A 19,647-nucleotide genomic window follows, 5' to 3' on the forward strand; every position below is an offset into this window, starting at 1 on the left:
CCTCTGTTGTTGTCATCCCCCACCCACCCCAATACTGTCTGAGTCATTCATTTATCCATGGTAGTAAAGTTTATATGTGATAACTAGCCTCTCGTGTTCACATATGATGCTTTTATCTAAAATATTCCCTATTATGAACATTCAAAAATTGGCACACCACAGAATGAGTACACAGGCAAATGTTCATACTGTTAATCTATTTTATGTTAATCTGACCTGTAGACTGATAGCATTTCCATTATATTAAAGGCTGTATTATTTTTATGATGATCATGGATTTTCATGTAATTTCATGAGCCCTGTTGACTGGATTCTAATTGTGAAAAATCTGTGCTGTGAATAAAAAGGGGGGGGGAGGTTGCCGTTAAATAAATGCTTACTATAATAAGATGCACAGCCCTACTTAGAACAAGCGAATAGCAAGATCTAAAATGTGTCATGGAAACATAACTTTAGGTGTGGATGCTGCCACACCTATAATAAAATTTTGATGACTGTATTGTGTTTGTGTATAAATAAAACCAAGTTGACAGAGTGTTCTCCTCTGTTCAGAAATGACCTCTGTTTAGGTTGGATTGTTATCAGTTTTGTGCTCAGTCTTGTTTCAATTACTTCCTGATTATTATCCCTTTTACTTGCATGTGTAGTTACTGTGGAAACCCTTGCTTTGGAAAAATAGAATATTTGTGATAAAATAAAAGGCTGCTGCTTTTTTTTCTTCCTTCTTCAAACCATGTGTGAGGGTTGTAAAAGCTGCTGGAGAGTAACCATTTCTCATGGATGCTTGACAGTTGCTATTAATCCTGTAGCTGCAGTGTGTTAAGCCCGTAGGTGCTTCTGCTCTAGATTCTACTTGCTGCTGATCAGTCTAACCAGGCCAGCTACTGTTTGGCTTTTCTCTCCTGCAACAGTCCTGTCAGACTTGGGGTCTGTTGTCCATGAAGTTAATGGAATTTTTGGAGTAGCAAGTCTCAAAATAACTTCTGAACCTAAATAGCATCTGAGCCAAAGACAGAATGTAAGCATGTTCACAGACTGTAAGATGTCTGCCGTTTACTTTTGTGACTCTTTCTGATTACTCTCATCTAAGGCTTGGAATTAATTATATATTTTTCTACCGCACATTAAGGGCATCTGAGTGATGAAACACATATGTCCAGGAGCGATAACCTATGTTCTTTGGATGTTCTCACATGCAGAAGCCCTGAAACGTGTGAAGTAGCTTTCATGTGCAGGGACTAAGAAGAGGATAAGGAGGTCCTTCTGAGTTATGTTATATTCACATCAGGAGGGAAAAGCTGGGAGAGGACAGTTTCATTAAGCTTGCATAGTAAATGATCTTAGTATTTGAAAATACAAGGGCGAATGTGTGTGAAAAGCAGTTGAAACAAGTAAGTGAACAAGATGCAAAGTTTCCTTTCTAATGCTATATCCAGGTAGCAGCTCCTATGTTTCCTGTTTGGAACTAAGTTGTGCACTAAATCCAGAGTGTGGGAAGGCAGCAAAATGATAACAAAAAATGCAGGCGCTTTCTTTGCTATTAAGCTCCAGTCTAGCTCCGTATTTCACATGGTCTGTGCTGGTTCTTTTGCTTTCAGGGGGCACTGAGGACAGAAGTGTCTTCCATGTGTGGGCTCCAGGGGATATTTTCTTCTTTTTCTGTAAAGGCAAGCATATATACTACAGACAGTAGGAATATATTACTGTGTGAAATCTGAGGATCGCTGTATCATGCCATGCTTTGAATGTCATGATAATTTGTGATTGTAACAGAGTTTTCAAATGGAAATTAAGCTGCAGGCTGATAACGTTCATTCTAAATACACAAGTGGCATTTAACCAGAGCAGATGCAAATTATTTAGACTCAGATCAGTTTACACTTTTGCTTTATTTAAAAAACCATCAACCATGAACTCTCTGGAGTGGAAGTTTTGTTCAGGAGTGCTGGCATGCTGACACAGTCCTTAAGGACTATTGGCATACAGCTCTGAATTCATTGTGTACATGAGAGCTGAAAAGAGGAAGAGCCAGATAATTAATTCATAGTTCTTAGCTCAGACTTGTGCAAATATGGGTGTATCTTTTTCTCATAGATTTATTTACTAGTTTATTGGCTTACGGGGCTGATTCTTTAATGTGAAATTATTTTGGTGGTAACGAAAAAATAAATGACAGTATGATTAGCTACTATATTTAAAATTCCAGATATTGAAATTAATGCCATACACTTTGAGAATTTCTAGAATAATTTATACATTCCTAGATATGTTAATGTTCCAAGTCTTAGATATTTTTATATCTGTAGTAAAATTATTCACTCTTTGGGCTGGGCTAAATTGGCCATACTTAATAAACAATAGGGCAGCTGTGGAATGATGTTGCCTACAAGTTATAAGGAAACATCAAGAAGCTCTCTCCATAAATATTTAATTTTAAGAGGTCGCTACTGTATATGAATTAAATCCACATTATAGGTTCACATGTCCAATATTTGCAATTATGCCTGCAGAATTTCTTTTAAATTCTAATGGAATAAGATGTCTATACAGAATTTCTTTAAAAAAGATTTTATTTAGAACCCTGTTTACAAAAATGTTTTCATTTTATTAAACACTGCAAATTGCCATCTCATTTTCTTGCTTGAAATATGAGATTTTGTAGCTGATGGCCGTGAACAGTAGAAATGTTAAACTAGTTTTCCCCCAATGTATAGAGTTGTCTGATATGATTACTATATAAAATTATTTATGATATGACATGAAAGTTACCAGAGACACCTCTGGACTGAGCTTTCTTTTATTGTCGCAAATTTTCATACAGCAAAAAGTGTATGGTTCATAAGGGATGGCATACAAATATACCCACAGATATTTGTTCATTCTATCAATGTTTTATATGAAAGAATGTGATCTCTTAATTGTGTAATGTGGTAAAGAAAATTATACCATTCTGCTCTATGATGGCCCAGTTCAGATCATCATCTCTAAACTATTATTTAGATTGTAGCAAACAAGCTGTGGTGAGACTTGGACTTGTATGTTGCATCCTTCATCTCTCTTCAATGCAAAAGGAGGAGAGTGAGGACAGAAGCGTCTTCCATGTGTGGACTCCAGGGGATATTTTCTTTCTTCTTTTTTCTGTAAAGGCAAGCATATATACCACAAACAATGGGAATATCTTACTATGTGAAATTTGAGGATCACTGTATCATGCCATGCATTTTTGACTAAATCACTAGGTTGTATTCAGCTTAGGGTTAGTCAGATCATTCCATCAGTGCAAGGATTTCTGCTTGTGGAACAGAATGATCTCCCCCCTGTGTACCTCCTAAAGCTGTTCTGGTGGTTCTCCAACCCTCCAAAGCAGATTTGGGGATAGTGCTTGGCATATACAGAGGAAGGACAGAGGGAAATCCCCTTGTGCTAGTGCAAGTAAGATTACTTTGAATTCAGTTGTCATGCGTGTGGTTACATATATCTTCAACATATTATAGTTTCTCTTACTTCATATACTTAAGTCCTAAACCTGCCTCACTACCCATCTAAATACACATCCACCCCTCGCTCTCTTCAACCCCAAACCAGAACCGAACCCCTGACCAACTGTCATTCTCCTCTATATACATTCAACCACCCAGATGCTCAGCCAATCACAACACAGCATTCCTCAACATTCCATCATGTATATGTAACCGCATGCATGACAACTGAATTCAGAGTAATCTTCTTTATTCCCAGTGTTATTTAATAAATCTGTTTGGTTTAACAATGCACCTGATCCTTGGCTGGGGTCATACAGAGGAGAAGGGTGGGCAGAGCAAAAACTAAAGCTGGAACCAGTAGCTATGGTGGCAGTGGTGAATGGTTAGTGTATCAGCAGCAGGTATCCAGAGGCAACCCAGGGCTGTAGTCTTTAAAGACAGAAAAATACAAGGATGTGTGTGTGTGGCCTGCAAGTGTACCTAGACACTTAATAGCAATCTGTTAAAGGGGGAGACTAAGGCAAAGTCTCAGGGCAGCATTGTTTTCTAGTGTGTCAGGTAGTGATGCCTAGTGGTGGGACCATGAGAGATCTGTGCTGGGCTAAGACAAGAGGTCTGACAGAGATTGCACATAGCTGTTCATGTATTTCCATTACTGCCACTTGCACTGCTGAACAGGCAAGCTACTTTTGCGTTCAAAATATAGATTGCCTTTTCAGAAGTGTGTGTGTTGTTGCTGTGGAGATATCAAATCTTGGGCTGCACATGCAGTTCTTCTCCCATGCTCACAGCTTTGTTGGTTTGCAGCCTATGAAATTTCATCTCACCATGTGTTACTGAATATGCAGTTTGGGGGGCAAGTAGTAAGTCTTTTCAGTGAGCACAACTCTTATATAAATGACCCACTTGGTTTCTTTTAAGATTTTGGATTATAATATATTTGTATCTGTATTGGTATGCCTATACTCCTGTTCCTTTAACTTCTTAATCAAGCTACTTTTTCATTATAACTTCCGCAGTGTTTTTCATGTATAGTACTTTACCATTCTTATCTGTTTGTTCTTTATGTGAAAATTTGTGTGTCTTCACTTGGTTGCTGTTTATAGAAATAATTTCTGATGTAGCCTGATCTACTGTGACAACATGTGGAAACTCTGATGCCCATTTTCTAGGGAAGAGAGGGGTGGGAAAGACATCTGGGTTGGGATGAACTTGAACTCTGTGTATCTCATATGGAAAATGCGTAAACCCTTTTTCTCTTTCTTTTTTTCTTTCTTTTCATCACATGTATGCGGGTGAATGTTCCTGCAAATCCTTGGTGAAACCTTTAGAAACTTTTGGTATGCTTATTCTTTCATTAGAGCCCAAAGTCATTAACTATACTATAAAATTATGAAAAGGGGGGAAATCAAATTATAAAACCAAGACATTATTAAAATGTGCACTTGGGGTGGAAGTCTAGTGGTGGGGTTGTCTAGACATTTGAAATGTCTTCTTGTGTTTTGCACAATCTTTTCCCCTCAATATTATAATATAAAATCTTCATGCGCCCCCCCTGACTCATTTAGACCCTGATATGTAGGCTGTGCAATATTTAACTTTCTCTTTAATCGAGGCTCTTTTTAAGTGAAATTCCCAAAGAAGTGAGTTTCTATAAAATTGTGATATAGGCCATGCATTGCACCATTAGTTCAGTATAGAGGAACATCTATGCCAGATCAGGCTTCTGCGAAAAGCAGCCCTTTGCCCGTGCCTCATGGCAAACTGAGGAAGTTTGCAAAATAGTTTGTGATGTGCCATGGAAATGCAATCTTCACTGGAAAAAACGTTTTTAAAAAATCACTAGGCAACAGCCATTTAAATGGTCTTGACCAGGCAAAATGATTCTGGTTCTGTGTGCATGGAAACTGACTACTATAGGATCTTTCAAAGAGGAACGCAATAAGAAAAAATTAGCTCATGTTCTCTCTTCATCTGTGGGAAAAGAAGAGGAATTCTTGTATGGCTGGAAGATGATTAAAAAGTAGCATGTCGTAGCCCTTAAATCAGGGGTGGGGAGTCTTTTTCAGCTCAAGGGCCGCATTCCCTCATGGACAGTCTTCTGTGGACCACATGCTAGTGGTAGATGAGGCCAGAGGCAAAATGTGGGTGAATGTGACTTTTACCATTGTTACAGCTATGCAGAAGTCAGTGTCCCCCCTTCCCCCACACACACACATCTTCCATCCAGGCAAACAAGAGACATTAACAGAGTTCAAGGACACATTTTAGCCAGGTAATAGCACCTGAGGAGGGTGTGGAGCAGGGTGCTGTGGGGAGAGTCCCAACGGCTGGATAGAGGTGCATGAAGAGCCACATTCTGCCTCTGGACTGAGGTTCCCCACTCTCAATTTAAAACATTGTGGGTGCAATCCAGTGGGAACTGTTCTTGAGCAAGCCCTGATGCGTTGATAGTGCAACAAGAATATTCTCCAGTCTTTTTGACTGGAATTCTAGTAATGGATATATACATCTCCTTTCCCAAGCAGTTACATAGCACAGTGCATACACTGCAGGTGGATTGAACTGGGCACCCATCTCACAAAAGATGGAATGAGGTTACCTCTATTCTGGCCATCTAGGATTCCCTAACTGTTCTGCCTTGAGATGACAAGTAACCCTCACTTAGAAATATATAATTTTTATAGAATAACCTGCTGTGGTTTGGCTAATAATAATAATATTCAAATGTTTGAAAGTGATGTGAAGTAAATTACTTCACATCTTAGTGCACATTTTATATAGTTGTACAGAATATTACCTGAAATGCAAAATTAGTACTTCAAGATAGTCTCTGACTGTGGGCATCTCTAATGTGCAATTTTGTAATCCTATGTTTTGCCTTTGCTTGCAGTAATGCTGTGCACTTGATTCTTCAGCTTGCAAACAGCCTTTAAGCGAAAGTGATGCATTATATTGAGGAGAACTATTTGCTCTCCAAATACCAACAGGACATTTTTATTTTATTGTTTTGCTTTACAATCTGCCTCCAGTCTATCTAAGAGGATCTGCATCACCTTAAAGCCTGCTCGCGTGTACAGTCGTGTGGCCTATTAGGTTTAAACTAGTTTAAGCAAATTGTGCTGAAATTGTAATTCATAAGCTTTAGAGAGCTGTTAGATCTACTGTAGAAATCTTGCTTCTTATTTACCATGTGAGTTGAAAAGTATGAGTTTTTATAACTTCTTAAAATAATTTGAAAGAGCTTAATTACTTTAGTGAATTGTTCTAAACAATATGTTTTCATTTTTGCTTACAGTGAAAGAGTTCCTAGCTAAAGCCAAAGAAGATTTTTTAAGAAAATGGGAAAGCCCCCCTCAGGTAACAAAACCGCTTAAATCCCCACTGACCTACAATTTGGTCTCTTTGTTTTTGGAAATAACAGAAATCATATGCAATACAGTTACAAAAACTCCTGGGAAAGCATTAGATGCTGTGTAAGAAACATATAATGATGTCTCCATCCCATGAATCTGTTTTTATGTGAACATACCCTGAAGGTGGCATGCAGTTCAGTAGTAAATGGGGAGAGCGTTTAGCCAAATATTTTTTATCAGTTGCTAAGTTTCTGCACAAAGAACTCATTGGCCATATTTGCATGTGACAGTAAAGCAGATTTTCTGATTTATTGTGGTTGATTTTAAACACTGCCCAATCTCTCCTTCTTCACTCCTTCTTTCACATGAGTAGGTTAAACAAACAAACAAATCCTTATTTTACTGTTATTTTGGAACAGGGATCATGGCTGGTTGTTTGCTAAAAAGCCACAACTCAACAACAAACCATGGCTTAAGATTGGGTAGCAACTATGTCAGAAGATGGCCACTGTTAGCTTAATTGTAAGATTTGAATTCTGTTTCTTTAATATGTTGCATTGTAGTAAACCTAACAGGAGGCCTTGTTCAAACTGGGACCCATTACTAGTAAATCCTTCATCATAATGGTTCTTAACTTCTGTGCAACTGTATTGCTTGGGTTAATGGGATTCAATGCTACATGTCTCTACCATATGTGCTAGAGAGTTTTACAGTGACTGGGCAAGCTTTTCTTCTCCTTTAACAACCTCTAGATTCTAGTCCCTTAAATGTCTCCCACAGAAGTTAATGCGAGGTATTTAATTCTGTGGGAGAAAAACATGTCGGAGCAGCACTGGGGTGGAGGGAAGTCAGTTCATGTCTGTAAGGTCCACTCATGCCCTGTTATACTGGAGCCCGAGTTTGTCTTTGCTCCTTATAGGAAATAAGGATGCTCCCCATCAGAAACACTGTTGTGTCCAAGAGAGAGGTTGTGTTGGTGCATGTTTTTTGTACTTTACAAAATACACTGTCATTTTTTCTTCTAGTACCAATGCTGTTAACAAATATCTGGTGAATTACATGAAATCTAAGCAATAGGTATTCTTGATTTTATTCCTGATTTTTCATTCATACTTGCAATAGAGTATGGTTGTAATCCTCCTTAATTATAATACACTTTACATCTAGTGTTTGCAGGAGCAGAAGGCAGCTTGCACAATTATCTTTCTCTTCCCCTGCCCCCTCCTGTAGCCTCCTCTGTTCCATTGGAAAAAGATCAGCAGATTTTGGGTGACCACTATTCAGGTGGGCCCTAGTGACTTTCTGAATAGGATTTTGTAGGGAGGGTACAAGGGGCTGTCAGAGAGAGATAGGAAACTGAAAAATCCACTATGCTCACACAGCCATTGAATACAATCTTGTATGGTTGTTTCTGTATTTTTAATGGATGTCATAATAATGTTTATCTTTTTTTATACTTTGAATCATTTATCTGTCTTATGCTTCTGTAGAATACCGCTGGTTTAGATGACTTTGAGAGGCTAAAAACACTTGGAACGGGATCATTTGGCAGAGTCATGCTGGTGAAACACAAATCCACTGAACAGTATTATGCCATGAAGATACTGGATAAACAAAAAGTTAGTATAGTTCGATTATAATAATCTACTATGTTTGAATGTTAATTTTTGTGTTCAGTTCCCTGCAAGGCTATGCTTAAGAGGAGTATTTGCAATAAAATGTTGGGTTCTAATTATGATTCTGGAGAAAGGTGAGGTAGATTTCTGCTCAAGAGTTTTCTTGAGATTTGCCTTATGTAGTAATAGTTATGTACTGGAAATGATAGCCAATTTGGGTACTTTTATATTTGTTTGTGTGTTTGTGTGTGTGTGTGTGTTGAAATACTTCTGAATTTTTAAAATCTCAGATTACTTGTGAAAGTTTAGTTTTTATTGGCAATTAATTTTAAAGAGCATAATTTCTAAGTTGAGGATTTTGTTAATTAAGTTGTATACTAAAAGTGACATAAATATTCTGTATTGATAAAAATGGAATTCGTTGTTTTTGTGCTCTTAATCTTAGCATATCTAGTTATGCATATCATTGTGTTGCTTAGGCAGATTAATATACTGTATATACCTGTGTAATCTCACAGGAAATAGTTTGATCCGTTTTGGGCAATTCTCTCTGAGAAATAAAGTTATATAAATATATTTTTCTATTTTTCTGTAATATTAGATAGTAAAGTCTTATGACATATTAGATATATATATATATGGCTTCTTGCTTGTAACTGGCTAATATTTGCAAGGAGATACCTAAAATATATTTTTTTTAAAGAAGTAAGCAATTATCTGAAGTGAGCATTGAAAATAGCTACTGATAACGTTGTGATCCACTGTGTAATCTAACCATTACTACTTGTTTAACTACTGTAGATTGATCACTTACGTTCTGTTCACAAGCATCTTGCATTTCTCCAGTTAACTTGTAACAGGGAGTAGCATTAGATAAGAAGAGTGTATTTTTAGTTTGATGTTTTAATATAGTCTAGCAGCTGCACATTTGGAAGGGAGATGGCATGTGGCAAATCAACACTCCACAGGCTAGTTTCAGTAGTATAGATAGACATTAATACATAAATTACAAATTAGAGCATAAAATTTCAAGTAATGTTCTGAGTTTTCAGTACCAGATTGTTGTTTTTATTGTTTGTTTTGAATTTCATTTTACCCAAAATTTAGAACTGGGTCCTCAAAATTAAAATCTCAGCTAACATTCAGATTTCCATAGGCAGTGGAATAATTATTCATCAGAGGTATGCTTTTGTAATCCATGTTATAGCACCTCACAATAAAAATAAAAATTGGGATGCTAATTATATGATATTGACAGTTTTGCCGTACAGATAATTTCATGTTTAAAAATTAGGCCCCAACAGAGAGAGAAATGTAAAATCCCCTCCCCCGTCCAAAAAACTTGAGATTACATATCACTGGGCACATATTGGAGCTTGGAGTCCTCAGAGTCTGCTGTGTCTCTTCTAGTGTGGACCAGGCCCTCTCTGCTGCACCCTCCATTCCACAATACCCATGGTGGGCCTAATCTGTGCCAAAGGGAGTGTAATATGTGCAGAATCTCAAAGCTCTGCCACTCTCCCAGTATTGTACTAAAACTTACCAATGTGTAGGAAGGCCCAAATCCTTTCAGGTGTTTTTGGTGCCTGTTTGAATTTACCATGACTTCAAATTAGTGGCCCAAATTGGTCCAAAAGTGGTATATGTGGAGTTCATGTACAACTATGTAATGCACTGTTTTCTTCTGATAACAGTATTGTGCTATGCTTGTTTTTTTCCCTTTTTTCTCCCCCATGACTCCTTCTTTCTGTTACTGCTTGCTTACCATGGATCATGTTCATCTTTGTTGGAAAACGATCTTACGTTCAAGCGGCCATGTAGTTTCTGCTTCAAATACAGCTCTCTTGAGCCCCCTTCAGGCGATTTATATTAGTGTTATGTAAACACACAATGGGTTGTCTGCTGGGATTACACTAGCTCCATCACCACCACAAATCACTATTCTGTTCACCCTGTATTTGTGAAGCAGGAAGCCTGCTGCTCTATTATTTTGGCTATGTAAGGATCCATGTCACACAGGTGGCTTGTCATGTGGAGCTACCTCAACAACTTTGCATTTCAATTAGATATCTTGTTTGCACATAAGAATTTGCCCCTGTGATCTTAATTTGTAACTGTATGTATACAGGAAAGTGGTTCCCTAAATTTAGAGTCATTGGATATTGTTCAATAATGTGTAGAGCTTACATTAGACTTTTTCATATTAAGACTTGGCATGGATGTTCTCTAAGCCCATGACAGCTGCTTTTCCATGAGCATCTCCTGTACAACTGGAGGAGATGGACCATTGGAAAGACGCTGTGATCAGGCCCCACCCGCACGATCGTTTAAACCACTTGCATGGGAACTATTCTCATAGCTAGAGAACATCTAAAGGGTGCTGTAGCTTCTCATGTTTTTGAGCAATTGTGTTCTTTGTCAGATAGGTTATTCTGTTGCCTATAGCAGTGTGTAAAAGAGTTCCTCTCATTTTCCTGGTCCCTCAGAAAATGTTTGAACTTGCTCATTCCCAGTTTACAGCTTTCAAGATCCTTCAGTTATTTAGTACTCTTTCTCCATCAGTAGGTCTTGCAGTGCATTATAGTAGGAAAGTAAGCAATTAATTTTTTTTATAAAGTGTGTGGCTGTTAAGAACAGGTGGAATGTTGGATATTAGCAAACTTTAAAACACTGCTACACACAGTCATTTTTGGAGACTAATAAATCAGTCTTACTTGCCATACAAACTGACAAACGTAGGAGAGCTATTTTTTGCTATGGCTGAGTAGTTTTCACAGGACAAAGTCATGCCTAATCAAGTAAGAAGCAAAAGAGTATATGAGAAGGCTTCTAAGCAGCATATTTTTTTAAAAAAATTAATGCAGTTAAAAAGTGGTCTCCAAAGGGACTCTACTTTGTCTGCCATGGAAATATGCATAGATATCCTGCTAGGTTATCATACTGGCTTTACTCTAACAAAGGTTTGGGTCCAAATGTGGTGTTCCCTGAAGGGAAGGTCTTCCATTTGCTACGGTGTCCCTGCTGATAGAACAGGGGAAACGTTTTTCTACTATTTCTTCTCTTGCAGCCCACAACACCTCCATATCATTATAAATGGTTCCCCAAATATCAAGAGCAGATTTTCAGGGGGCTGCAGAGGGAAGGGGGAGTTCTACTCCAGGGAACTTGGGATCCAACCTGAGTTGTTTTAACTCCTTGGTCCTTCACTTTTTGTATTGTTTAAGTTTGTAAATGAAAGTCCAAGCATCAAAACTGTTGGGCGTAGTCAGTAATTTGGCTGGCTGTCAAGCCATTCCAGAACCACCCATAGGGGCAGTGAGTGGCTACACTACTACAATTGCTTGTACATCTCCATCCAATGCCCCTGTGCCCTGTTTCAGATTCTCCTCATCACTTACGAAGTCTTTATAGCCATTCATTTGCCAGTGTCCTGTACCATTTGATGGAAACTTAGAATGCAAATTTAACTAATCTGCATTTATAGCGGCACCCACACACAACAGGCAGGAATAGTCAGACTCTGGGAAACCTTGAGGTTTGCAGAAGTGTAAAAGATATTTGGGGGGGGGATTCTAAAAGTGGGAACCACCAAAAATAGCCCAATGAAGACTGAGCATTCTCAGTGGGAATAGAATGCTGGTCATTTCTGTTGGAATTTCCTAGTACTGAGAAACTATTTTTAAATGTACACAAGTATGGAGGTGAGAGCTTCCCATAGAAATCAGTGAAGAAATGCAAATTTTTAATGTGGTGGAGGTCTTCCCCCCCCCGCCAGTAAGTAGCATCAAAGAGTTCTTGCTCTTTATAACCTGTTTTTTATTTACTTACAATATTTTATTTAACTTAAAACAAATTAACCCAGCCTTCAGAAGATCCCTCAAGCAACTTGTAGATAAATAAAATTTTAAAAGGCCCTACCTTCAGGTTTGCACACTAAAAGAAATAACACAAAAGATAAAAGGGAGGAAGAAAAAAGTAAACACCAATTCTTGAAACAATCAGCAGAGATGGAAACGGAGCATGTAGCTTGATACTGTAGAATGGCCATGCATACCTTCTGCCCCTCTGTTGAAGCCCAACAGAATGTGAAGGCTGAGGAGCCAAACATTTTTAAAAATGTTAATGAAAATTCTAAAGCAAATGCAGTTCCTTGTCCATAGTGTATAATGAAAGAGGCTGTGGTTTGGAGAGAATGCCTCAAGACAGCCCTGCAGGGTAGTTCACATTGAATACTACGTTTACTGCTAATCATCATCATAATCAATTGTTTTTATATTGTTTTAAATTTTAAAATTGTGTTTTAAATTGTTTTTAAAATATGTGTTTTAAATTGTATATTTGTTTTAATGTTTTTGATTGCTGTAAACCACCCAGAGAGCTTTGGCTATGGGGCGGTATACAAGTGCAATAAACAAACAAACAAATCATCCCACCCTTCCTCATAAAGGAGCCGAGGACAGCAATACTGTTGTCCAGCAGTACTGCAAGTTGGGAGTTGGGCTGAAGCTAAGAATACAACAACTCTATACTGTTATCCATGTTTTTACCTTCAGATTGTAGGTTGGGCCAAGAGTAGGAGACATCAACCCTGCAGTGTAGTTCACTGTAACTCCTTATTTCAGGTTGGAGGACTGTGCTGAGAGAGTACCTTCAGCAGGGACGCTCTTGTTCTTAATACATCCATATTAGGAATTAACTGCAACATTTTATTATGGGGCTCTGCTTGTAAATCACATGATGATGTTGAAGCCTCTTCTAAGAATCAGGAAAAACTAGGGGAGCTCTGTGTGTGTGATTGCACAGCAGTCAATCACAGAGACTATCACGTGCAGGAGAATGTAGATGGTTGTGTAGCAGCCCCGTATATGGTTCTCCAATCCATTGTTCCTAAAGTAGGCTTTATCCTGATGTAACTATGGTGCTGTGCTCCTCATTCAGTTCCAAAGTTTCCCAGCAAAAATCTCCTGAAGGTGCTTTTTATTGCAAACATTTATTTGTTTATTGCATTTATACCCCTCCTTTCTTTCATCAAGGAACCCAAGGCAGCATACACGTGGCTCCCAGGTGGTCTCCCATCCAGACCCAGATGCACTTAACTTCAGCAAGGAGGTGGCCTCAGGTGCCTTCAGACCATACCCTGGGACCAATATCACATTCAGTTTCAAATAGTGTGGGGAATTCTGGGTAGGACACTGGTGTGGAGCTCCCATCCAGGCTGGAAGCATGACACCAGAGTGGACCCCATAGCTGTTGCTCTTTCAAAATAAATGGCAGTGCTGAGCGTGCTTTTTAAGAAGCTGCCTTGAAGTTACTCACCACCCTCAGACACATGGGAAACATGGCACCCTCCATATTGCAGCCTGAGCCAGAGAACATTGTGTCATGAAGTGCTTTTCCAGTTCTTAAGAGTTTTTCTAACTTTGCAAAGTGTGTGTGAAATGAATTGACCTTCTATACTACTGTAGTATTTGCGTTGCTTGTGCATGCGAACCATCTTTGTTAGAATTACTTTTAATACTCCTCTGACAGTATCAGCAGAAAAGCCAAAGATTAAATAGGCATAGAGAGTGCACTCTTCTTCTACTAATGAAGCATCTTCTAAAAGGTACAAAAGGATAACTGCTTTGCTACATAAACGTGCCGTATAAATGTGGGTGTAGCATTCCCTGCTTCTAGAGCTGTATGTGGCAGTTGCCACCATCTTCTACAATTGCTACTCTTAAGTTATATTTTTCTTTTTTTCACTAAGAATACGTTGACTTGTTTGAATTATTTTCATGTTTAGACTTTATTCTTTAAATAAAGAAGTGTTTTGTTCCTAGGTGGTTAAACTGAAGCAAATAGAACACACACTGAATGAAAAGAGAATATTACAAGCAGTGAACTTCCCTTTCCTTGTCAGACTGGAGTATTCTTTTAAGGTAAATACTGAATGAGAAGGTATCAGTGATTACATTTCCCCCCAAAAAAACTTTCTGTCTTTTTGGAGTTTAGTGACCTTTGATTTTTTCATAGCAAACCTCCCAAGTCAAAGCAAAGATGATTTGAGACCAGAGGGGGGGGGAGCAATTGTTAAAACTAGAAACTTAAATGCTTGGCTGTCATCTTGATTACTGGTAGATCAAAAGCAGATACACATGCATCTCTGTGGCAGGCTTGATGGACTTGAAGGAGTGACCCTAATATAGCAAAAAGCCCACAGATCTCGATTCCTTTCACCATCCTGGGATGGGTTGGGTTGCCGTGAACTTACTTCAGGGAAGCCTGTCGTAAACACTGAGAACAATGAAGAACACATAGTTAGTTAATTCATGGGCAGGCTCAGTGCTTCCTGTCTCACGTTCAGCCTTCAAGAATATGAGTACTTAAAATGTATTATTATTTTTTATTTTTGTTTGTTGTGCTTATATGCTTGAAGATTGCTTTGGAAGGGCGTTTAAGGCTATACTCCAGTGCACTCTTACCCCAGAGTAAGCCCTGTTGCACAAGTGGCACTTACGTCTGGGCAAATAGCATAGGATAGTGATTCATATGAGATTATTGCAAACATGATTTACTTTGATTTTCTTAAGCATTGTGGATTTTCAACTGAACATTCTTCATGTTCCTTTAGGATAATTCTAATTTATACATGGTTATGGAATATGTTCCTGGGGGTGAAATGTTCTCACATCTAAGAAGAATTGGAAGGTTCAGGTAAGAGAGAATAAATAAACTATAATTTGAAAAATGACATGAGGAGGGGAAAGAAACACAGGTGGCACTGCTAAATTTTCAGAAGTTTAGTTGATATTTGGTATGGGGTCCTTATTTGTTCTTACCTGTTATAAACTTGAAAGTTTTCTGAAATGACTTGAAAAACATTGTTTTCAAAGTGGTATTGGGAAATGATTAATAAGACCATAAAATTAGGTTATGTAGTCCCCTTTGTGAGATAAAACAAATACATTTTTCATTATTTATAATTAATGAATATAAATTATTATATTAATGAATATAATTTCAAAGTAACTTTATCATTTGTAATTTTCTTTATTTCCTTATGTTGATAACAAAAATGTTTAAACTTTCAGTATTAGAAATAAGAGTATTTTATGATGTGGTTTAAAAGCCTAATATTTCATTTATTTACAGTGAACCTCATGCACGATTTTATGCAGCTCAGATAGTGCTAACATTTGAGTACCTCCATTCACTAGACCTCATCTACAGAGATCTAAAACCTGAAAATCTTTTAATTGATCAACAAGGATACATCCAGGTATGATGAAGATAACATTTACATGTTAAACTTCTTTCCATAACAAGAAATACAGGGTGCTTAAATGCTTGCTTTGTAGGGAAATAGATGATGGTGGTATTGATTATGATAGATTAATTATCTTGATTGGTTGATGTGGCAGGTTATGAAAGGAAATTCTGAAACTTGATCCATGTTGAATTATATCTGCAGCTGATTATAATCAAATACGTGATGTCAATTGACAAAAAGGTTTTATTAATACCACCTAATGTTAAACATAGTATACTAGGGCTTGTGCTTCCTAGTCATTCCCCCCCTCCCGTTTTTATGGCTTATAAATGAAGACAGATTCTGTCATGTCATGATTGCAAAGATCTAAAATTTGAATCCATTTTTAGTCAGTCATAAAACATGGAACCACTTCTGTGGCTGAACATTTTTTGCAAACTATACATAACATTAAAGTTATTACTAAGAAAAAACAAAAACCTAAAACGAAAGCTTGAATAATGCGTTAACTCTTTTTTTATGCTACTAGGTCACAGATTTTGGGTTTGCAAAAAGAGTAAAAGGCAGAACCTGGACGTTATGTGGGACTCCAGAATACCTGGCACCTGAAATAATTCTCAGCAAGGTATTTCAAAATGCTTCTTGGTGTTAAAAAAATAATGTTAAGAGAGGAAGATGATAGTCCCAAGTCTGCCTGTATGGAAGATGTTTCAACTGAAATGAATGGAACTTAACTTCCAAGTAAATATGATATACCAACTTTTGTGGAATCTGTCATGGTAGTTTACTTCTGCAAACCACATAACTGCACAGCAGAGAAAAAGCAAAATCTTAACTAGTCCGGAATGTACAGTTTTTAAGTCTCAGAAATGTTTATTGATGCAAGAAACATTCAAGGGAGGCTACAGCTTTCTTTGTTTGAAAGGCGTTATTTTTGGAGGCCAGAAGAAAGCTTTAAACTGAGTAACTAAATCTTAGCCACTTTTTACCTAAAACTTACAACAAGGGTTTAACAAGCAGGATGAGAGCGGGAGGTAGGATCCAAGTCCTTAAAATTCTTTGAGAAGTATAAAAGAAGGACCTCACTTTTGATTGGTGATTAGCAAAGTGTCTTAAAGTGTTAGTAATGGGATGTAGCTGCATCATCAAAGGGCAGTCAGTTTTGACATTTCAAATTACATACTGAGGTTTAGATTGAAATGGACCTGAGATGAACATTGCATGTCTATCAAAGCAGCGTGTCTCTCAAAGCACCCTTGATCTACTGAAGACATTCAAGAACTCATTCTCATCTTATTAATATTGAAGGTTGTGCTTATATATGCTTGCAGATTGCTTTGGAAGGAGTTTAGGGCTGCAATCCAGGGCACTCTTACCTCAGAGTAAGCCCTGTTGCACAAAGTGGCACTTATATCTGGGCAAATAGCATAGGATAGTTGTACATACGAGATTATTGCAAACATGTATTATATCTGAAAATATTTTTAAATCCCTGTGCTGTTCTCAGAGATCTTCAATTCAGTATTAAATTAGAGTGTAGGTCAAATATTGTATATTATAAGTATATTATAGTTGGCTGGTTGTATTTTAAGTTTAATGAATGTACCTACAAAACTTTCAAAAGAATTATGCAAATAAAGTAACTATGTTACTTAATGGCAGAAGTGGGGAAAGCTGTATCTGCTTCTGGGCAACCTTTGGAGGGCCACCTGCCAGGGCTAGGAACAAAAGTGAGCAAACCAGAAGATAATTTGTTATACTGTAGACTAGTTTCTACACACTGTCACACCCCTCTCTCCTGCATCCAGACAAGCAAGAGTTCAGTGACAGGTTCCAGCCAGGGAAAAGCATTCAGTATGCAAACCAGGAGAAGTGAGGGGGTATGGCCTGGGAAGAGTTTCAGGTGTCAGATAGTCCTGAGGGGCCACATTCGGCCCCCTGGTGCTGTAGTTCCCCACTCTTGCTTAATGGTCCGTAGACCACCAGTGGTCTGCGAGCCTCATTCAGATGGTCTGTGGCATGATTGTGGTTGAAGATTAGAGACAGCACATCTAGTGCACTGAATATTTGTTTTGTATTTTTATTGCTTCTTTTATTTCTTATATTGTGTTCTCCGTATTACAATTTCAATTCTATGGAATTACAATTGCTACAACAGGCAGAAAAACCATTAAGTGGTATGCTAAGACTGTCAGCAATTTTCAAGTGATCTTTGGGGGAGGGAGTTCGGAAACCTCTAGCATAAAAAGTACTGTGGGGGCAAAGTTTGATTTCCCTGACGCTAAAGAGTGTGTTCGTTTACATTGGAAGCATTAATTGTTAATTATCTTAGAGCATGGTATCCAAATGAAGGTAGCTTGAAAGTAGGGGGGGTATTTATATGGTGGTATAAAATATGCGTGTTATGGAGAAAGTGAATAGAGAGAGAAAATCTCCCTGTTTCGTAATACCAACACCCAGAATCATCCAAGGAAACTGAATAGTGGGAGATTCTGGATAGACAAAAAGAAGCAGTTCTTCAGGCAGCACATAGTTAAACTATGGAATTCACTACCCAAAATGTAATGATTGCTGCCAATTTGGATGGCTTTAAAAGGGGATTGGGTAAAATTCATGGAGAACAAGACTGTAGATGGCTACTAGTCATGATAATAGTATATTTTAACCATTATCGGAGACAGCATGCCACTGAACACCAGTTGCTAGGGAACAAGTGGGAGAGTACTGTTGCGCTAATATCTTGCTTGTAGTCTTCGCATAGGCATCAGATTAGCTACTGTGTGAACAGAATGCTGGACAATATGGGCCTTTTGTCTGATCCAGCAGGCTCTTCTTATGTTCTTACTGCAAAGAACATAGTTTTTTAAAATAATACAAGAATAATCATTTGTTTTATTTATTTACAGTTATTTGTATCCTGCCTTTAGGATACAAATCCAAGGTGGCTTACAAGTAACAGCAATTATTATAAAATCACAATAAAAATATGAAAACATAAGTCATCAAGATCCCGCCCAAGAGACAGTTGGTGGTAGAAGGCCCTGTGGTAGAAGGGGATAATCCAGCTAGAGTAGGTTCTGAGGTACTCTGTGTTTTTTTGTGTTTTTCTTTACTTAACAGGATTTTTATACCACTTAAAATTTCTAAGTGGAGTACATAAAATATAAGATACATTAAAATTACTGATAAAATCAGATGCTAAAAACAAGTTAACCTAAAAATGTCCAAAATATAAATAAATAAAATCAGCAGTTTTAAAAGTATGTATTATAAAATAAAATTGCACAGCAATATACATGTCAAATGTACATGTCTTGGTAGGGATGCTTAAACAGAAAAGTTTTAGCAGGGGCCAAAAACAGTACAGTGAAGGAGCCCGCCTAATATCAATGGGCAGGGAGTTCCAGAGTGTAGTCACTCCCACACTGAAGGATCAGTTCCTTGCAAGTGTGGTACAAACACTATGTGGCACTTGTAAAAGTGCCCATTCCACAGGTCCAAGCAGTAGAGTGGGCAGATACGGGGTAAGGTTCACGTAAATTGGTCCCAAGTTGTTAAGGGCTTTATATACTGATAATACACCTTGAATTTGGCCCTGTTAACAAATTGGCAGCCAGTGCAGATCACTGAGCAGAGGTGCAGTCTGACTCCTGTCAGCGTTCATGCTGCAGCATTCTGCATTAACTGCAGTTTCTTGTCCAAGCCCAAGGGAGACCCCACATAGCGTGCACTGCAGTTATACCATCCCAAGGCCTGGATCACTGTGGCCAAACTACCCCAGTCTAGGAATTGTCACAGCTGTTGTACTAGCCAAAGCTAGTAGACAATGCTGCTAACTACCAAGGCTACCTGGTCCTCCAGTGATAAAGATGGACCCAGAAACACCTCCAGACTGTGTACCTGCTCCTTCAGGGGGAGTGCACTACATGCCCATCCAGGGC

At 38.1% G+C, this 19,647-nt stretch overlaps 1 protein-coding gene across 3 annotated transcripts in view; it reads left to right on the top strand.

Annotated features, from left to right (window-relative positions):
- The window catches only part of PRKACB (protein kinase cAMP-activated catalytic subunit beta), an 80,055-nt gene that overhangs the window by 48,388 nt on the left and 12,020 nt on the right, over positions 1–19,647 (top strand). For all 3 annotated transcript variants that reach the window (XM_061633488.1, XM_061633486.1, XM_061633485.1), the window contains exons 2-7: positions 6,781–6,842; positions 8,329–8,457; positions 14,277–14,375; positions 15,068–15,150; positions 15,589–15,715; positions 16,236–16,331. In XM_061633488.1, coding sequence (XP_061489472.1) covers positions 8,395–8,457; positions 14,277–14,375; positions 15,068–15,150; positions 15,589–15,715; positions 16,236–16,331 — 468 coding nt within the window. In that variant the 5' untranslated portion in view covers positions 6,781–6,842; positions 8,329–8,394. The remainder of the gene's footprint in view (positions 1–6,780; positions 6,843–8,328; positions 8,458–14,276; positions 14,376–15,067; positions 15,151–15,588; positions 15,716–16,235; positions 16,332–19,647) is intronic.

Source organism: Rhineura floridana, chromosome 6 (assembly GCF_030035675.1).
Source record: "Rhineura floridana isolate rRhiFlo1 chromosome 6, rRhiFlo1.hap2, whole genome shotgun sequence".
NCBI classification, from domain to species: Eukaryota; Metazoa; Chordata; class Lepidosauria; order Squamata; family Rhineuridae; genus Rhineura; species Rhineura floridana.